At 44.0% G+C, this 20,498-nt stretch overlaps 2 protein-coding genes across 5 annotated transcripts in view; one reads left to right on the top strand and one right to left on the bottom strand.

The window, feature by feature from the left end:
- Nucleotides 1–20,498, top strand: part of enox1 (ecto-NOX disulfide-thiol exchanger 1) — a 255,301-nt gene that overhangs the window by 152,546 nt on the left and 82,257 nt on the right. For all 4 annotated transcript variants that reach the window (XR_015499285.1, XR_015499286.1, XR_015499284.1 and 1 more), the window contains exons 5-6: nucleotides 14,842–15,009; nucleotides 19,646–19,852. Coding sequence is in view for 1 of the 4 variants with exons in the window: in XM_087267645.1 (XP_087123771.1) it covers nucleotides 14,842–15,009; nucleotides 19,646–19,852 (375 nt within the window). In the remaining 3 variants the exon portion in view is untranslated. The remainder of the gene's footprint in view (nucleotides 1–14,841; nucleotides 15,010–19,645; nucleotides 19,853–20,498) is intronic.
- Nucleotides 1–20,498, bottom strand: part of LOC147842317 (uncharacterized) — a 243,185-nt gene that overhangs the window by 213,536 nt on the left and 9,151 nt on the right. The gene's annotated exons all lie outside the window — the stretch shown is intronic.

The raw sequence follows: 20,498 nt of genomic DNA, 5'->3' as shown, positions 1-20,498 counted from the left end.
CTCCAAATATAGATGATTTTCCTGCAGTTAGGAGTTGCTTTTGTTGTGGCTCTATTGTCAGAGTTTTACACTGAGCATGCTGGGAGATTTGGGCTCAGAATTGGTGTAAGCCGTGAATGTATGAATGCACAGATTTACACAAGATTCACAGAGGCAGCTTTAAGTGGCTTAGAAGAAATAGAAGGAAGAAAGGGAGAATAGAAAGCAAATCAGGCTCCACCAGAAACAGTCTCGTGCAGTCATGATGACATATTTAACTACTGCACTGTACTCACAAAGAAATATCATCCTGAGTGCTGTATATGCAAAAACTAGGACTTGGAAAATGTATGTGATATATGCAGGCATCACTTAAAAGCACTTTAGTTGCTTTTACGGAAAAAAAGAGTTTAACGTTTATGAACTGACTTAAATGTTTGGGCTAAACGATAGGTATAAAGTCAACAGATTTTATTACTACATTAATTAATTTATTTTTTGTTAATTATTTGATTTATTTCAGTATATGTGACCCTGAACCACAAAATCAGCCAATCATACTTTGTATGGATCAAAATTATGTCTTTTTTATTTTATGATGACGCATTATATTTTGTACATTTCCTACCATAAATATATTAAAATTCAGTTGATTAATAATATGGGTCACACTTTACAAAGGTTCCATTAGTTAATGTATTTACCAACATGAACTACTTATGAACGATACTTGTACAGCGTTTATTAATCATAGTTCAAAATTTACCAATATTTTATTAACATCTAAATTAATGCTTGTTAACAATATTTAATGCACCATGAGGTAACATGAACTATATGCAATATATTTGCATTAACTAACGTAAACTAACATGAACAAATACTGTAATAAATGTATTGTTTGTTCATGTTAGTAAATGCTTTAACTAACACTTACTAAAATATAACCATACTATGCATTTCTAAGAAAAGGAACTTACCAAATTATAAATAGTTATGAGAAAGGGCTAAAAGGTAATAATACAATGGCTACAGTATGTATGTGTTTATGTTTGTGCTTCTTGTAGTTTCTCTATTTCCATCCTGTGTTCACTACCTAATATCTTTGTTCTCATTGCTTGTTTATTTCCATGGTTACTGACAGTTGTTTGCTTATGTTCACTTCTTTATCATTGTCTTTTTTTCTTTAGTTCTTGTCTAGTGTATACACTCCTCAGGTTTTTTGCTTTGTTGGTTCCTTTTAATGTTTTGTTGTTGCAAATAAAGATGTCTTCTTGCTCGGAAGAAGTAAATATTCATTATATTTATTCATACTATATGAATATAAACATTGTAATGATTAATTTATTGCCAATAATTAATTAATTATTAATAATAAAATTTATTTAAATGTAATTAATAACTGAAAAAAATATTTTTGAATATTTATTATTTAACTAAGTTTCAACATTATTAAAACATGTGCATTTATTAACAATAGCAAATTTGCTAACATGTGAAACTTTTAAGTTTTTACACTTAGCTGATGATTGATTATAAAGCTTGTTTGGCATGCTGTCCGGGGAGAGATCCCTGAGCTCATAAGATCCGCGAGCATGGGGCTCCCTCCCGTTTGCAAGGCGAGCGGGGAGTTTAAGCTTAGGTTGATCTTGAGAACTCCCCTGTTGTAGTAGCTCATTAACAGATAGTGATTGTTCTTAAGAGATAACTTCTTACTAGGAGCATGTCTATGGGGCTGATTTGGATTAGTCAATTAATTTAAGTTGCATGTTTTTGGACGGTGGGCGGAAACCAGGGAACCTGGGGAAAACCCATGTGAGCTTGGTTAGAACGTTTAAACTTCGCACAGAAACGTCGACTGGCTTGGTTAGGACCAAAACCAGTGACGTTCTTGCTGTGAGGCAACAGTGCTAACCACTGGGCTACCATGCCATCCATCTAGGAAAGGAGGAAGAGTAGGGATGGAAGAGGGGTTTCTTCAGAACGAAGTTGGCTGTTATATAGACCTTATGGTATCTATAGTGGCTTCAGAATCGTCTGATTGGTGAATCATAAATTGAATAATGCGGGGCCGGCTGCAAGCAATCATAAGCATGTGATCCTCTCGAAATTAGGTTCTAAATAAACTTCACTACAAGAGAAAACTATGCAATGTCTATTGTTTAAAAAATGAAACATTGTATTATATCATATTGTATTGTGTTGTATTATATTATTTTTGCTAATAATTCTTTACAACATATGAAAACATTAAGCACAGTGATATAACCGTAGGCACACAATGTCATAAGACATTAAAATTAGATTAGATTTTCAAATGTCCAAAGTTCAATGTCTAGCCAGCATCTAAGGAAAACATTATTTTTACATCAAATAACGACTTCAGATGACATTGATATTTGGTTGACTTTAGGTTGTGTTGGAAAGTGACCAAAATCCAACGTCACGCCAACATCTTAAACCAATGTTATTTTGATGTCAAATACTGACATTTATTTGGCAGGTATGGCAACAAAAATCCCAGGCCTGAGAGACGTCATAGTGATAACATGCACACAACATCAAGCTGACGACAACCTGATTTTCATTTCCAAACAAAATGCAATGTCCCCACATCGTTGGGGTTTAACGTCAATCGGATATCATGTTGACAAATTACTTGGAAATACTGAAATAAAAAAATGGATGTTTGTTTTTAATAATGTATATACATATCATCACATTTATTATCCTTTTTAATTAGTATTTATGATTTTAAGATTAGATTATAAGCCTTAATAATGTATATGACAAATAGCTCTGTTTTTATTGAAGCTAAGCAGTACATGGTAAATGTAGGTTTAGTGTGTGTGACTCAGTGCGGCTCGAGTTATTCACCGTCATTTTGGCTTCTCAGGATAATTATGCATATTAGCTGTGGTGAGCAACGGCTGGAAATCTTTCAAGCCCAAAAAAAGGGGTGACTGTGAAGAAACAGCTGAGACGAATTTCCTTGCGGATTATGCATTTGGACGGCAGGGCCTGGGGCTGCAGTGTTTGGCGCTTTGCATTTAGTAATGGTGTTTGTGATGGGCTTTGATTAATGTCGTCTCACCTCTGAAATGATGAGCAGCTGCGTCCTGTAGCAACGAAATGCTTTTGGAACCTGCTGACTTCCTAGTGAATCCAATTTTTATGGAAAGCAGATAATAGCAACAAATAAAACCTGAAGCAGCTTTTTTTTTGGAAAGGAAACAAGACTTGCGAGCCAAAGGATTGAGGAGTCCTTGAATCATTTTGACGGAAGAAAAACAACATTAAGAAACCATAAACGTGAAGGCGTGTGTGTAATTTACCTGTTTACATTTCGATTTGAGCTTTGCATGGATCTCCTGATGCGTTTCACATGATTGCAGCCGCTAAGAGATTTATGGATCGTAATTTTCATCATCTCTTTCCTCAGCAAGGGATTCGAGATTTTCCTCCAGTTCAAGCATCTATTGTGTTAGATTTACTGTTCTCTGCTGTATTATGTCACTACAGGACAAAGTAAGCAGGATTTTCCTGATTAAGGTTGAAATATTACAACACCGTAAAAACACAGAGCTCTCAGTAACTGAATAATGTTTAGATGAGAGAAGTGTTGGTGGAGACGTGTTTAAAGTGTACTTTGCTGAGCTACAAAGTAGACATAATTTAAATTTAAACAAACTTGAAGTTGAACTATAAGCTACTAACAACAATCAGGTTTTTTTATTTTTTATTTATTTATTTATTTTTTATTTTTTTTTGAGATTATACTGAAGCTGTCTAATATGAAAAAAACACTGCTTTCCAAACAGTTAAGACTATACAAGCTGTAGGCTCTAATTTAATAATTTCTTTTGTGTAGATAAAACAGCAGTGTAATGTGTGTATTTATACGTATTTACAATGCATCTGGAAAGTATTCATAGCGCTTCACTTTTTCCGCATTTTTTATGTTACAGCCTTATTCCAAAATGGATTAAATTTATTTATTTCCTCAAAATTCACAATACCCAATAATGACAATGTGAAAAAAGAGGTTTTGAAATTGTTGCAAATTTATAAAAAATAAAAAGGCTGAAAAATGACATGGACATAAGTATTCACAGCCTTTGCCATGAAGCTCTAAATTGAGCTCAGGTACATTCTGTTCCCCTTCGGTTGGGGAACTTCAGTGCCATGAATGGGAGGATTCGGATCAGAAGCCGCTTATCTGGAGAGTATTGAACGGGCCAATGAATGAAATTAATTGGCAGCGTAAGCTTGCGCAGGTGTGCGACATCTGCAATTATCTCAGCATATAAGCACACCTGAAGCCAGCAGACGCCATCCTTTTCGCTTCAGATCCTTTCTGAGTGAGTCGATGAGGGTTCCTCTTGCTGATCAGCACTTCAGAGCGAACGAGTGTGTCTCCCGGTCCAGAGTGGGTCTTCGCGGTGGCAGACGGTCGAGCTGGGTTACTCCCTTGCCTGCGGTTCTTTGGGTCCGGTCCTCCAGAGCGGTGCGTATAGTTGCAACTTTCCTAAAAGAGCAACACAGTCGTGCAGCACGTCCTTTTCAGGATGGCGCTCCGACTGTGCGTTTCTGGATGCAGGGGTTTCCTGTCTCCGGATGATGGACACGATCACTGCATTGCATGTTTGGGGGTCCAGCATGTTAATGCGGTGCTCGCGGGCGGTTCATGTCGTCATTGCGATGCCATGACCGTTGCACAGCTAAGATCGCGGCTAACTTTCGCAAGAGAGCGAGCCACCCCAGTTGCCTCCTGCTCTAAAAAAGCAGCGGGCGCTCGGGCAGATCTGAGGGTTTCAGCGGGAGCTAATCCGCCGCCCACGGGCTCGCGGACCTCTCGCTCCTCACGGCGCTCCATCCAAGCTTCGGGTGGTGAGAGTGATCCGTCTAACCAGATGGTAGCTCTCACACTCGCTGACACCGGAGATCAGATGTCCTCCGCGGCATCGGAGGGTGGGCTTTCACTGTCCGACGAAGATCCGGACCCGCTCGCCCCCTCCGGGCAGGTGAGCGCTGTCAAATCGGATCCTGAAGCGGACATGTTAGCCGTGCTTTCCCGGGCTGCTTCGGCCGTGGGGTTGGAGATGGTTTATCCCCCAGCTCCGCGGCCGGACCGACTAGATGGGTGCTACGTAGAGGACCAGAAGGCGAAGCCTTCGAAGCCTCTCGTCCCCTTCTTCCCGGAAGTGCACAGTAGGCTCACGCAGTCCTGGAGGGCACCTTTCTCTGCCCGTGCTGCGAGTGCCTCCGCCCTCACCGCCCTTGACGGCGGAGCTGCCAGGGGGTATGAGGCGATCCCGTCAGTGGAGCGCGCTATCGCGGTCAATCTTTGTCCGCGCGGCGCCTCTACGTGGCGGGGTTTGCCCCGCCTCCCGTCCAAAGCCTGTAGGTTGTCTGCCTCCCTCGGAGCCAGAGCTTATAAGGCTGCGGGCCAGGCTGCTTCTGCTTTGCACGCGATGGCCACCTACCAGCGCTACCAAGCGCAGGCGCTGGCCGAGCTGCACGAGGGCGGGTCCAACCCAAGCTTATTACATGAGCTGCGCACCGCGACCGACTATGCTCTTCGGACTACTAAGTCCGCCGCGTGTGCGCTGGGGAGGACGATGTCCACACTTGTGGTTCAGGAACGCCACCTCTGGCTAAACCTGGCCGATATGCGCGACGTTGACAAAGTTCGCTTTCTTGACTCGCCCATATCCCAGGCTGGCCTGTTCGGCGACACCGTCGGTGAATTCACCCAGGAATTCAAGGCGGAGAAAGAGCAGTCGGATGCGATGGGCAATGTCATCTATCGGCGTGGCCGTAAGCCCGCTCCGCCCGCCGAGCCATCCACCTCCGCTGTTCCTCGCCGAGGGCGCCCGCCAACGAGTGCTGCCCCGCCCCCGCCTGCGCCTCCGGCCAAGCGGGCGCGGCGTTCACCTCGAAAGCAGGCAGCCCCTCCTGCCCAGGGCGCCGTTAAGTCCGGTAAACGGACCGCGAAGCGTCCCTGAGACAGGCCATCCGGAGAAGAGGAAACTTGCTCTTTCCCCGCTGGAGGGCGGGGCCCCGATAACAACGGTACTTTTCAGTGCCACCAAAACATCAGTAAAAGAGCACTTTTTCCCTTCCCCGGATGTGACTGCACGAGTTCTGCCAGTCCGGGACGCGCTGCCTTCCGGCTCGCAGACTCTACGTGCTTCGCCAGTGGTTCACGAGCGCTGGGGGGACGGTCTCCCTTTCCTCAGCCCTCCAGCCCCCTCTCCGGAGTCAGGGTGCGGAGCCAGAGCGAATCGCTCTCCTCCAGCTCTTCCGCGGGACCCTCGTGCTTCCCGGATCAGCACACCCACTCCGCGCTGCCCCACCGCTGGTACGTCAGCAATTGTAGCGATGACTCCATTTAGCGAGGGCTCTGCCTGCCTGGTTAGCGCGGGCCAGCCCCTCGCGGTGGCTCATACGCACAATCAGACTCGGTTACGCGATTCAGTTCGCGAAACGGCCCCCCAAGTTTACGGGCGTGTATTTCTCCAGGGTCAACCCTCTGTCCGCCCCTGTCTTGCGAGAGGAGATTGCTGCCCTCCTGGCGAAGGGTGCAATCGAGCCGGTTCCTCCAGCCGAGATGGAGAGTGGGTTTTACAGCCCATACTTCATCGTACCCAAAAAGAGCGGTGGGTCACGGCCAATCCTAGATCTGCGCGTTTTGAACCGCTGTCTGCACAAGCTGCCGTTCAGAATGCTCACGCAGAGGCGCATTCTCCAATGCGTTCGTCCTCGGGATTGGTTTGCAGCCATAGACCTGAAGGACGCGTATTTCCATGTCTCCATTCTTCCACGCCACCGCCAATTTCTGCGGTTTGCGTTCAGGGGTCGAGCGTGGCAGTACAAGGTCCTCCCCTTCGGGCTCTCTCTGTCTCCGCGGGTCTTCACCAAACTCGCGGAGGGTGCCCTAGCGCCCCTTCGGCTCGCGGGCATTCGCATACTCAATTATCTCGACGACTGGCTGATTTTAGCCCACTCGCGGGAGCAATTGATTATGCACAGGGACAAGGTGCTTCGGCATCTCCGCCTACTGGGGCTTCAGGTCAACCGAGAAAAGAGCAAACTCGCCCCCGTGCAGAGGATTTCTTTTCTCGGGATGGAGCTGGACTCGATCACCATGGTAGCGCACCTCTCCGAGGAACGCGCTCGCCTGTTGCTGAACTGTCTGAGGGAGCTCGACAGCAAACTAGTGGTCCCACTGAAGTTCTTTCAGAGGCTCCTGGGGCATATGGCATCCGCAGCCGCCGTCACGCCGCTCGGGTTGCTCCATATGAGACCACTTCAGCACTGGCTTCACGATCGGGTCCCCAGACGCGCATGGCACGCGGGCACACACCGGGTCTCGGTTACTGCGCTGTGTCGCCGCGCCCTCAGCCCTTGGAACGACCCCTCGTTCCTACAGGCCGGTGTGCCTCTAGGACAGGCGTCCAGCCATGTTGTTGTTTCAACAGACGCTTCCAACACGGGTTGGGGGGCCGTGTGTCGCGGGCATGCGGCTGCGGGCCTCTGGAAGGGTGCCCAGCTGCATTGGCATATCAATCGCCTAGAGCTGTTGGCAGTGTTCCTCGCTTTCCACCGCTTTTTACCGGTGCTGGAGCGGCAACACGTGCTGGTCAGGACGGACAGTACGGCGGCGGCGGCGTATATCAACCGCATGGGGGGTATGCGCTCTCGCCGCATGTCTCAGCTCGCCCGCCGTCTGCTCCTCTGGAGTCACCCGCGGCTGAAATCGCTGCGCGCCATTCACGTCCCAGGCACGCTCAATCGTGCAGCCGATGCGCTCTCACGACAGCTGTTACGCCCTGGAGAATGGAGACTCCACCCCGAGTCTGTTCAGCTGATATGGGCGCGATTCGGGGAGGCCCAGATCGATCTGTTTGCTTCCCCCGAGAACGCTCACTGCCAGTTGTTTTTTTCCCTGACCGAGGGCTCTCTCGGCACGGATGCACTGGCCCACAGCTGGCCTCGGGGCATGCGCAAGTATGCGTTTCCCCCAGTGAGCCTGCTCGCGCAGTTTCTGTGCAAGGTCAGGGAGGACGAGGAACAGGTTCTGCTAGTTGCGCCCCTTTGGCCCAACCGGACCTGGATATCAGAGCTCTCACTCCTCGCGACGGCCCTCCCCTGGCGGATCCCTTTGAGAGAGGACCTACTCTCTCAGGGACAGGGCACCATCTGGCACCCTCGCCCCGATCTTTGGAACCTCCACGTTTGGTCCCTAGACGCGAGGAAGACTTAGGTAACCTACCGACTGCGGTGGTTAATACCATCACTCAGGCTAGAGCCCCCTCCACGAGGCGCGCCTACGCCCTGAAGTGGAGTCTATTCACTGAATGGTGCGTCTCTCGCAGAGAAGACCCCCGAAATTGCCAGATTAGTGTTGTGCTCTCTTTCCTTCAAGAGAAGTTGGACAGCAGGCTGTCGCCCTCCACTCTCAAGGTTTACGTGGCCGCCATCTCCGCTTATCATAGCGCGGTAGCTGGCGGCACCGTGGGAAAGCATAACCTGGTCATCCAGTTCCTTAGGGGTGCTAGGCGAATTAATCCATCTCGCCCCCCTCTCATGCCCTCTTGGGATCTCGCCCTCGTTCTCACGAGTCTGCGATCCGATCCCTTTGAGCCACTCGAATCAGTATCTCTAAGATTTCTGTCCCTGAAGACAGCTCTGCTGGTTGCGTTGGCCTCCATCAAGAGGGTCGGGGACCTGGAGGCATTTTCGGTCAGTGACTCGTGCCTGGAATTCGGGCCGGATTACTCTCACGTCATCCTGAGACCCCGCCCCGGTTATGTGCCCAAGGTTCCTACCACCCCCTTTAGAGATCAGGTAGTGAACCTGCAAGCGCTGCCCCCGGAGGAGGCAGACCCAGCCCTTTCTTTAATTTGTCCAGTTCGCGCTCTGCGCATTTATGTGGACCGTACTCAGAATTTTAGATCATCTGAGCAGCTCTTTGTCTGTTATGGCGGTCGGCAGCAGGGAAGTGCCGTATCAAAACAAAGATTATCCCACTGGATTGTGGATGCCATTTCACTCGCTTATTCGAGTCGAGGTCAGCCGTGTCCCCCGGGAGTTCGTGCACACTCCACTCGGAGCGTTGCATCCTCTTGGGCGCGTGCACGCGGCGCCTCTCTAACAGACATCTGTAGAGCTGCGGGCTGGGCGACACCCAACACATTTGCAAGGTTTTACAATCTGCGAGTGGAGCCGGTTTCCTCAAGGGTATTAGGTAACCCTTTGGTGATTGAGGAGACAACTCGGTAGGGTGTTGAAACACACTTGCGGCGCCATTCTCCCTAACACGGAGGTACGTGCGCCTTTTTTATCTGTCAGTAAAGTTCCCCGTCAGGTGAGCCCTGCAGATTCCTCCGTGGCCCCCAGCACTGACTCAGCGGAGGAGTCACTTGCTGGCCCACTACGTTGTAGGTCTGCCCGCTGGTCAGCCCGCGTTTTGGGTATAGGTGCCTGCTATGCGTGATCCCCACTAGGCGATCCCATATGCTTATTCCGCCACGGTTAAGTCCCCCCCCTGGGTGGACCCGTGTCTTCCCTCTCCGCTAACCACTCTTTTGCTATGCGTACTCCCCCTTTTTAGGGCTAGTCCATAGGTAAATTCTGCCATCTATCCCCCCCTTGGGTAACGGATGGCCTCCGCAGCGTCCTCCCTATCGGGATTGCACGCTTCCCAACGTACTGTCGTATTTCCTAGAATTATCTAGATGCTCACGACTTCCCAAAAAATATATCTAAATCCGTAAAACTTCTGTTGAAGTAGGATAAATTAGGGCCAGGGACACGTTGGAGGACCGCGCCCCCCATGATGTGGGTGCGTCACGCTTGCTTGACTATCTCCTCATCGGGGGTGTTGGTAAGGTGCAGTCATTATGGCGCTTTCCATATTCTCCCATTCATGGCACTGAAGTTCCCCAACCGAAGGGGAACGTTCGAGGTTACAGAAGTAACCCTTCGTTCCCCGAGGAGGGGAACGGAAGTGCCATATTCCGTCGCCATAATGACTGTCCCTTAGCTGTTTGAAAGTCTCTTCAGCTTAAAAGGATGGCGTCTGCTGGCTTCAGGTGTGCTTATATGCTGAGATAATTGCAGATGTCGCACACCTGCGCAAGCTTACGCTGCCAATTAATTTCATTCATTGGCCCGTTCAATACTCTCCAGATAAGCGGCTTCTGATCCGAATCCTCCCATTCATGGCACTTCCGTTCCCCTCCTCGGGGAACGAAGGGTTACTTCTGTAACCTCGAACGTTTCCACTGATCATTCTTGAGATGTTTCAGCAGGTTAATTGGAGTTCACCTGTGGCAAATTCTGTTGATTGGACATGATCTGAAAACGCAGACACCTGTCTAAATAAGGTCCCAGTGCATGCCGATGCACAAACCAAGCATGAAGACAAAGGAATTGTCAGTATACCTCCAAGACAGGATTGTCTCAAGGCACAAGGCTAGGGAAGGTTACAAAAAAATGTCTGCTGCTTTGAAGGTTCCAGTGAGCACAGTGGCCTCCATCATCCATAAGTGGAAGATCTTTGGAACCACTAGGATTCTTCCTAGAGCTGGCCGGCCATATAAGCTGAGTGTTTAGGGGTGAAGGGCCTTAGTCAGGGAGGTGACCAATAATCTGATGGTCACTCTGTCTGAGCTCCAGCATTCTTCTGTGGAAAGAGGAGAACCTTACAGAACAACAACCATATGTGCTGCAATCCACCAATCAGGCCTGTATGGTAGAGTGGCCAGACGGAAGTCACTCTCCGCCTGGAATTTGCCAAAATGCATCTGAAGGACTCTCAGACCACAAGAAACTATATTCTCTGGTCTGATGAGACTAAAATTGAATAGCAGGCATTACGTTTGGAGAAAACCAGGCACCCCTCATCACCAGGCTAATACCATCCCTACAGTGAAGCATGGTGGTGGCAGCATCATGCTGTGGGGATGTTTTTTAGCAGCAGGGACTTGAAGACTAGTCAGGATAGAGGAAAAGATAAATTCAGCAATGTACAGAGACAACATAAATGAAAACCTGCTTCAGAGTGCTCTTGACCTCAGACTGGGGCGACGGTTCATCTTCCAGCAGGACAACGACCCAAAACACACTACCAAAATATAAATGGAATGGCTTTACAAGAATAGCCAGGGTTACAGCCTATGTGCGCATAATGTGCGGTTATCACAGGTAATCCATATAGACAGTGGAGAAAAATTGCACTTCAGGCACGCTCGTGTCTGGATTTACAAGTATCACTTTAACAGCCAAGAAGAGGGGAAAAGTTACCTCACAAACACGCCAGCGGGTCAAATGTCCAAAGTGAGAGAGAGGGAGAGGCAGAGATGGAGTTTTACAGCTTTTCTCCCTAGTAGTGAAATAGCGACTCGTGTGCTGTGCCTTCTTCAATGTCAGTGAAAGACTGTCCAGCAAACTCACAAGCAGTTGAACTGTGCATAATTATCTACCTTTTAAGTAGTAGCAGCGTTTTATTTAGTCGCCCTCACCTCCTTCGCCATAGTATTCTACTGCGACATCGTGCATAGAGTACGTACAGTACGTAATAACCCAACCCAAGCTCATTCTGGAAACGTAGCCCCGCAGACATTTCAGGAGACCGCGATTTACATGGCCGGAGGTATGTAAGGCAGCGTTTAGTTTTTTTCGAGCGAACGCTGCGGGGCGGTGTGGCGCCGCTCCGCCCCTCCTCTTCGCGCTCGCCGGCCGACGGCTCGCCTCCGAGTGGAGGGCTTTCCTGATGCAACCAGTTTGTCCGCTTAGCTCACAGCGTTGCGTCGGCAGAGCGGAGGCCCCGGACGAGGAGGAGGAGGAGCCGGCCACGGGGACGACGACCAGGATCGAGTTCGGGGAACATCGGTTCTGGAAATCAGGTAAGACGAAAAACGTAATCCGAAAAATAAGGGCGAGAACACGGCGGGATCCGAAAACGCGGTCGAAATCGAAGACGAGGGCTTTTGCTTTTTTTTTTTTTCTGGACGTCTTTTGCGAACCGTCGCTCGGGTTTAGGAAAGGAGAAGGAAAAGGAGGAGGAAGAGGAGGGCGGCCGAGTCGGCCGATCCAGCGGCTTTTCGCACGAGAACGGCGCGGGCGCGAACGGCGCGCGCTCCCGAGAGGCGCCCGAGATGCAAAAACCGCGCACAGCGACCTCTTGTGGATCCGCGAAAACAAAAACCGCTTGCATACGTACCTCCCGGGACGTAAATTGAGGTCCGCAAAAACGTCCGCGGGGCTATGTTTCCACAATGAGCCCGGGTTGTAATAACCGGTTATGATTATTTCAGCTGGAGAATGCCATGTCATTAAGCGTAAATTATTTCAGACTGGTTTCTTAAACATTACAATGAGTTTACTGTACTCAAATGGCCTCCACAATCACCAGATCTTTATCCAATGGAGCACTTTTAGGATGTGGTAGAACGGGAGATTCACATCATGAATTTGCATCCGACAAATCTGCAACAAGTGCGTGATGCTATCATGTCAATATGGACCAAAATATCTGAGGAATTTCTCTAGTACCTTGTTGACTCTATGCCACAAAGGATTAAGGCAGTTCTTAAGGCAAAAATAGGTTCCAACCACGTACTAGTAAGATGTACCTAATAAAGTCACCGGTGAGTGCATTTGTGTCATTGTTCTTGCCATTTACAATTGAAAACAGTTTTGAAAACTACACATTTTTACACTACGTTTTTTTTCATGTGTGAGTGAAGATTTAAACAGTACTGTTCATGTTTTATAGGTCAGACTATTTGAGAACAAATTACTGAGTGTTTCTAAGGGGTTGACTCAGCACTGTAATTATAATGAACTGAATATGACCTCATTAGTTGAGAGGTCTTATTATTAAGGTAAAACATATTTTATAATTCTCATACATGTCAACATTTCTTTAAATGCTTGTCCTGAATATATACAAAGCATATGAGCGTGTAGTAGAATGAACATATGAATATTTTTGGAGGCATATCGTAGAAAAGAAGCTTGCAGGGGGCGTGAGATTTTCCAACTCTGGATTATTTCTGTTCCAACACAAGCTCTCTGAACTGTCACTTTTGAGTGTCAAAAATATTTTAATTCTTGGAGTAAGAAGACAGCCATAAGAGTAAGCAGACATTAAAGGCAAACACAACTTGAGCACTTTATTGTTATGCTTAAGTATTATCTTTGATCATTCATACTTTATTGTAGTGATGGTTATACTATGTGTCCAAAGAAAAACAGTAAGTCTGCATTAAGAATGACAGCATCCCTGGTCACCAAGGCATGCTGGTTGCTGGTTTGTTGGTCCATTATATGGGACACCAGTAAGTCCTATCAGCTCATTCGAATGTTATCACCCGATTGAATGGGCATTATCAGTGATTATCACCTGATAGGTATGGGTCAGTAAGGACCTTGTGCACCTACTAGTAGGCTCAAAAGGCTGTTATCATCCATCCACATGGTTAATCAGCTATCACATACGGCTGCAGCCGGAAGTTAACGAGATATATGGGTAACACTTTAGAATAACTATCCATTATAAATAGTTTATAGATCATTAATAAACTGTTAGTTAATGTGTTATAAATGAGTTGTTAAATAATAGTTATTAGATTGTTAATTATTTATAACTGTGCCTTATAGATAGCCAACAGATAACTTACAAGCTGTTAGTTAGCAAGTTAAAAATGACTTGTTAAATGTATTTTAATGATTTATAACTATACCTTATAAATTAGCAACAGATCGTGAACGAGCTGTTGGTAAATTACTTACGAAAGACTTGTTAAGTATCAGTTAATGGTTTATATATGTCATTGGGACGTTATTTTTAAAGTTGTAACTATTCTTCATTTATTAACTGTTAGTAAATGAGGAATAGTTGCAAGTTCATTTAGAGACTGCATGCTTTAAATTAGATAAAATGCTTAGGAACCACAAAAAAAAAAAAAAAAAAAAAAGGGCTGGCATGTGATGTTCATTGTAATGGGCTAATATTACACTGTAAAACCCCAAAAGTTAAGTAACCAAAACCATTTAAGGAAATTAATGGCAACAAAACATTAAAGTTAAAAAAAATAATCTTAATGAGTAATGTGAAGCTAATCTATTTAGTAAACAAAGCAATGTGAGCACAGTAAAACTCAGTAAATAAAGAGAACTCAAACCAACTGAGAACGGTAAAACCCAAACAAGCAACTCAAACAGTTTAAGAAAACCGATTGCTGCAAACCATTTGATAAAAAAAAAAAAAACTAAGCAATTTGAGTACTGTGAACATTCCATTTAAGCTAAAGTAATGATGTATTTAATTAACTCATTACCTTCAACACTGAGTTCAAAACAATTAACTTTCAGTAAATTTTGAATTAACTAGACTCGTTTCATTTGACAAAGTTGACTCTTGTGTTTTACAGTGTATAAGATGTGACCAAAACTAAAATGCTACCATAGTTGCTTTTAACATTTAAGTATGTTGCATTATTTTACATTAATAATGGATCCAGTTAATAAAAACCCCACAAATGTATTGGCGGTCATTTCGGTTTAAGCAAAAATGAAAAATGCTTGAAATGTACTTGCAATTCTGGAATGAGTTTCATATAAATCTCAAAAAACCAATGTGTTTTATTTCCAGATTCTGTGCAGCGTAGTATGATGAAAGCTTACTGAAGAAGAAACTAATCTTCAGTAGATGGTTCAGGGTTTTTGGTGAATGCAGTGACCTGATCGTTCCTCTTCTCAGTGTAGTCTTTTACCAGCTCTTATTTCTTTGGCTTTGTGCTCAGCTGCTCACATCCAAATCAATGTCTTTTCTGTTTTCTTCCCCAGACTCCATCTGTATCCAGGGTTTCGACCCTAACATTGGCATCATCACCCCAATCAACCCCATGATGGCGGGCATCAGTCTAGTGCCACCTCATCCCGTGGCAGCAGAACTTCCTGTAATAAAGGAAATCATTCACTGCAAGAGCTGCACGCTGTTCCCGCAGAACCCCAGTAAGAGCCGCTGCCTTTTACAACACAATTATTATAGGTTTCATCATAAAACCAGGCACACGTGAACACAGCCAGCCATTATTTACTTCTGCTGATGTCATGGTAAATATATAAAGTTCAGCCAGTGCCGTTTTGAATGACCTGTAACTGTGGGGTAAAATGTTCCACTGAAAGACCTGTAACTTTATGCTGTTTTATGATTATTGAAACTACAGCGACCAAACGATGGTGTTTATTAAAACCTGCAATGTGGAAAATCAGAGAAAGACAAATGGTAAATCTTTAGAGCTTTTGTGGTAAACACTGTTAAACCAAATGAACACTGAAGGAAAGCATTGTGTTTCTCCAATTAACCTGTTAACTGTCACTGCAGTTTTTTAGCACAGGCTTGCAAAGGTAATTTTGAAATTCAAATGAATATAAATCTGGAAAGCTTTTGAATATAATCCTAATGCTGGTCTTGTTTTAAAGAAGAGACTTTGAAGTTTCCTGCACAGATGTCTGCAGTTTAAAATTAAATAACAAAAAAAAAAAAAAAAAGTTATCGCAGTTGAGATTTAATGTGATAAAATACAGCTATACAGTTTTATATTGTATTTATAATTTTTTAATATATTAAATTATAAAAATTACAATTAGCTTGACCCAAAAAAAAAAAAAGTCATGGGTCTTAATAAGTTTTGTTCAAACTGATGTTGCAAAAAAAAATAAATCAATTATACCACACGGGCACACATTTATGCCCAATTTCTGCTTACTAAAATACACTTGGTTACCCCTACTTCATATTAAATTTTAATTATATTGTCAAGGTTTTGGACAAATATTAGTAATAATGTATTTGTTTGCATTATTAACATAAAAACTGAAGTTTAATGTGGTTGTAACTCTGTTTATTGGTCTTTATAACGCCACAATCTACTACATTTTAGATTTTATCAGCTTCTCTTGCAACTTTTTTTGCAACAAAATAACGTAATTGTGAAATATATTTATTCATTTTCTTTTCAGCTTAGTCCCTTTATTAATCCAGGGTTGCCACAGCGGAATGAACCGCCAACTCATCCAGCACATTTCTCCGCAGCGGATGCCCTTCCAGCCAAAACCCATCTCTGGGAAACGTCCACACAGACACATTCACACACACACTCATACACTACGAACAATTTAGCTTACCCAGTTCACCTGTACTGCATGTCTTTGGACTGTGGGGGAAACCGGAGCACCCAGGGGGAAACCCACGCGAACACTGGGAGAATATGCAAACTCCACACAGAAATGCCAACTGACCCAGCCGAGGCTCTAACCAGCGACTTTCTTGCTGTAAGGCGACAGCATTACCTACTGCGCCACTGCGTCACCGTTGTGAAATATATTTCCTAAAAAATAAAAACATGAAAAGTACACACCTATAGATTTGCAATTATATATACTTTTTTAATATTAAGCCAGGTGAAATGCAGGTGAATATAATGGCTTCAGATATGCAATAGCAAATGTTGACAGTTAAGTGGGTAAATTTGTGTCTTATGTACTGTTTCTTCTTTTGTTGATGGAGATCATGTCATATTTTAATAACATAATTTAAATTATTTGTTATAACACACCATAATATACAATATTTAAATTTGTGGATGTGCAATTTTTTTTTATTAGTATGCAAAGTCTCTTAAAGACATGTCATTTTACTTGCCGGCCATCTTTGAAACACCTCTCGGGCAGTATGCTCAGGTATTAGGTGCGTGCGCATGAACCATGGCTGCAGCCTGCAATCAATGAGATTAGCCGAGAGCAGGCGGGGGCAAAGTTGAAAACGGGGCTGTCAGGTCAGACACTTTGGGGCTTGTAATTTGTTGCATGATGCAGATCACCTGTTGTAATCAGCTATTTTCTTATTTATGGCAACAACAACAAAAGTCACAATTAATAACTACATTTAAGAAGCCTATAACAGGGTGATGCGGTGGCGCAGTAGGTAGTGCTGTTGTTGACTGCAAATTGACAAAAAAAAAAAAGCTAAATTGACTGTAGTGTATGAGTGAGAGCGTATGGAAGCTTCCCAGAGATGGGTTGCAGCTGGAAGGGCATCTGCTGCGTAAAACAAATGCTGGATAAGTTGGCGGTTCATTCCGCTGTGCTGAACCTGGATTAAGAAAGGAACTAAGCCGAAAAGACAATGAATGAATGAATGGTGGCCAAATATTGCCTTTAGATTTATCCAAAACAATTATATTTCACTTTTAACCCCTCAGAGACATTTACACTCAGATTCCAAAATAAGTGTCCATAATGCCGAGATCAGACTGCATAATTTTCAAAGTAATTGTGTCACAGATGTTTTCACACTGCATGACTATCTGGGCTTGCGTTTTGTCGCTGCTTTGTTTACACTGCAAGATGTATCGACGACAGGGGCTTTCACATTGCATGACTTTACAATAGGAAGAATCGCCGACAACTTCGTCCAAACTATGTCTCACAATTAAAGGGCCATGAAACCCCCTCGTTTCAGCAGGGTGTTTTCACACCTCTACTTTGGAAAAAGTCAGAAAAGTGGGCGTGTCCAGCTCTGTTTAGGGGGTAGTGTCGGAGGAAGAAAAGAGGCTTGGTGTGGGAGCGTCTATTTGGGCGCGCTGAATTTCAGAGTCAAAACACACAACCACAGCGGACAATGTGACTGTGTTTACATGGACATCTGTAGTCGAATTATTTGCCAAATTATTAAATGGTGGACTTTAACTGCAGTTTGGCTCTTTCATTCAGGGAATTCATTCATGTCCCTCCCGACAAACAAGATATTTGATTCGAGGAACTGCTCTAAGCGTGTATTTTTCATGCAATGTTTGATACCGCACGGCGAATGAGAGAAAAAAAACCTCCGCATTTCCCGGAAACTTAGATGCACACGGCAGGTAGCGTCAAAAAGCCGCGTGTGTTATTCCGGTCACAAAATCCAACACGAGGTTATAGTTTGGTTGTAACTGTTAGTGCTAACTTGTTTACACTGGTGCAATAGTTTGTTTGATACGAATAAAATACGAACTGAATAAACAAAGAGCACTGGTCGCTCACTTACCAAGTCTGTAGAGACAGGAAAATCCACAGCAACTAGAGCCGCGTCTTTATTTAGAGGAAACTACAAGCGAATCCAGATCTCAGCGTTTGCAGATGAGAACAGCTCTCAGGTAAACAATGTTCCTCCTTAGACACATAAGTTATTGTTGTGGCGCGTCGCATACACTGTTAATCCACGCGTGAGTCTGCGCTCTCACAGAGAGAAAATGAAAACAAAACTTAACGGCAGCAAACAATAAAAGCAACACTTCACGCTTGTTTTGCCAACACAACGTGGCGTCTCTGCCGTCTACGCTCTGACAGCAATGAATATTAATGAAGTTGCACAATAGAGCGCGCTGATTGGTTTGAACCAAGCCTTACTCATGCATTAATGCATCACACTGTAAGACGTAATAAGACTAACTCTGGCACAGACGCCCAGTCTGCACGCTGGAACACACGCTATTATGTCATGGCCGTGACGCAGCTTCAAAAATTCGTTTCAAACAGGAAGTACGAATTTGCTTGAAATAACGCAAAAACAACCAATTTACACTTTTTAGTGAAATATAGGTGTCCTAATAGTGTTTTTAGCAGTGTGGGACACATATACGACTGTCAACAGCTCAAAAAATGTGTTTTGGTGTTTCGTAACCCTTTAAAAACACGTAGTATATATTTTGTTATTAACTACATAACGAAAAAAGAAGCCTTTAATGGGCTAGAAAATGTAAATTTTTGCTCACATGGGTTTGAAGGGGATTAGCTATTTTTTCTCAACTTTCTTGTTTGACCCGGTTGTGATATTGCTCACATGACACATCAAACAAACACGGGTGCTCCTGCCAAATTATCACTAGTTTTTCCTGCATTTCTTGGGTCCAAATAAACTGAAAAGGAACGCTTTTAACTTCTCCCTTAACCTCCCGCTGGCCTGCAGGTACACAAACACACACACTAGTTTAGTGGATGCTGCTCTCTCATTGGCTGTAGGCAATCGCTGATGTTATCTTCAGTCAAAACTCATTTCACATTGCATGGCAAATATCTCACAGGCATCGGAGATTCTCTCAGATCGTGTCTTTGATAGTTCACATTGTGTGATTGTTACTCGCAATGAGCACTGATTTTTCTGTGATTTCAGACATTTGTCGGGAATTTCTCAAAATTTTTGGCGAGTCAAAATCGGGGCTAAAATCATGCAGTCTGAACTCGACATAAGAAGGATGCTTTTAGCGAGAAAATAGAGGCTGAATGGCTGAAAAATAATACAAATTTTATAAGATATGTAAATCATAGTTGTGAATGAGGAAAAGTGTAACGGTGGCTTTTGTGTTAATCAGAAGAAATTAGTTCAAACAAGTTTGTAAAGTGGATGGTAAGTGAATGACCACAGCATTTTCACTTTTGGGTAAACTTTTCCTTCAAATTGCATTTTCAATTCTGAATAAGTGGCTTCTAAACATCTAAATCAGTCTTTATTTAATATTAAACAAAAATAAATAAATAAAACATAATCAAAATCATTCATTCATTCATGCAGTTTGAGTGCAGTAAAGCATTTTTGTGGATTGCGCAGATCTTCCTCCACCCTCTACGAGAGAACGGCCTCCAGGGTGTAAGACAGTGTTTGTTGGTGGGCTTCCAGAAAACGCCACTGAGGAGATCATCAAAGAAGTGTTTGACCAGTGTGGGGAGATCATCGCTATCCGCAAGAGCAAGAAAAACTTCTGCCACATTCGCTTTATTGAGGAGTTCATGGTGGACAAGGCCCTCTACCTCTCAGGTTTGTGTGTGGGTAAAAGCTGATCTGATGGTCTGTCTTTGTTCTTTTTTCATTTATACATACATAGCACATACACTCTTTGTTTTGTTTCTCTACCTCTGTGCTGTGCCCTTGTTGTTTTATTTATACACAAACATGTTTTTTTTTTCTAGGCACAAATGTACTTTGTTTTGCTTTGTTTTGGAATGATTGTTTTGTTTATTTACCACTATGGAGTATATTACACAATGCATTTTTTTATGTTTTAATGTTTTTTACCAGGTACGTTTGCTTTTATTTTGAGTTGGTTTTCAATCGTAAGAAACCAATTCTAGATGAACCAGCTGTGTGAAAAATTGTATCAATATTCTACATGCAATAAAGCCACTCTCCTGTATCATTTCTTCAAATTTAAGCTATTATTAGGTATTATACATATTGGCAATTTATATAATTATCTTTAAAAAGTCATTTTCAGGTGCATGTGCTAATCATCAACTCTCAATCAAAGCAGAAGGGTATTGCACAAAAGCAAGACACGGAATATACATATCATTACCTACTATTAGAATATATACAGTTAAAGTCAGAATTATTCACGCACCTGTATTTTTTCACCCCAATTTCTGTTTAACGGAAAGAAAAAATTTTCAACACATTTCTAAAT

This window comes from Danio rerio, chromosome 9 (genome assembly GCF_052040795.2).
Source record: "Danio rerio strain M-AB ecotype USA chromosome 9, GRCz13ab, whole genome shotgun sequence".
NCBI classification, from domain to species: domain Eukaryota; kingdom Metazoa; phylum Chordata; class Actinopteri; order Cypriniformes; family Danionidae; genus Danio; species Danio rerio.
This window is presented reverse-complemented; position numbering and strand designations above follow the sequence as displayed.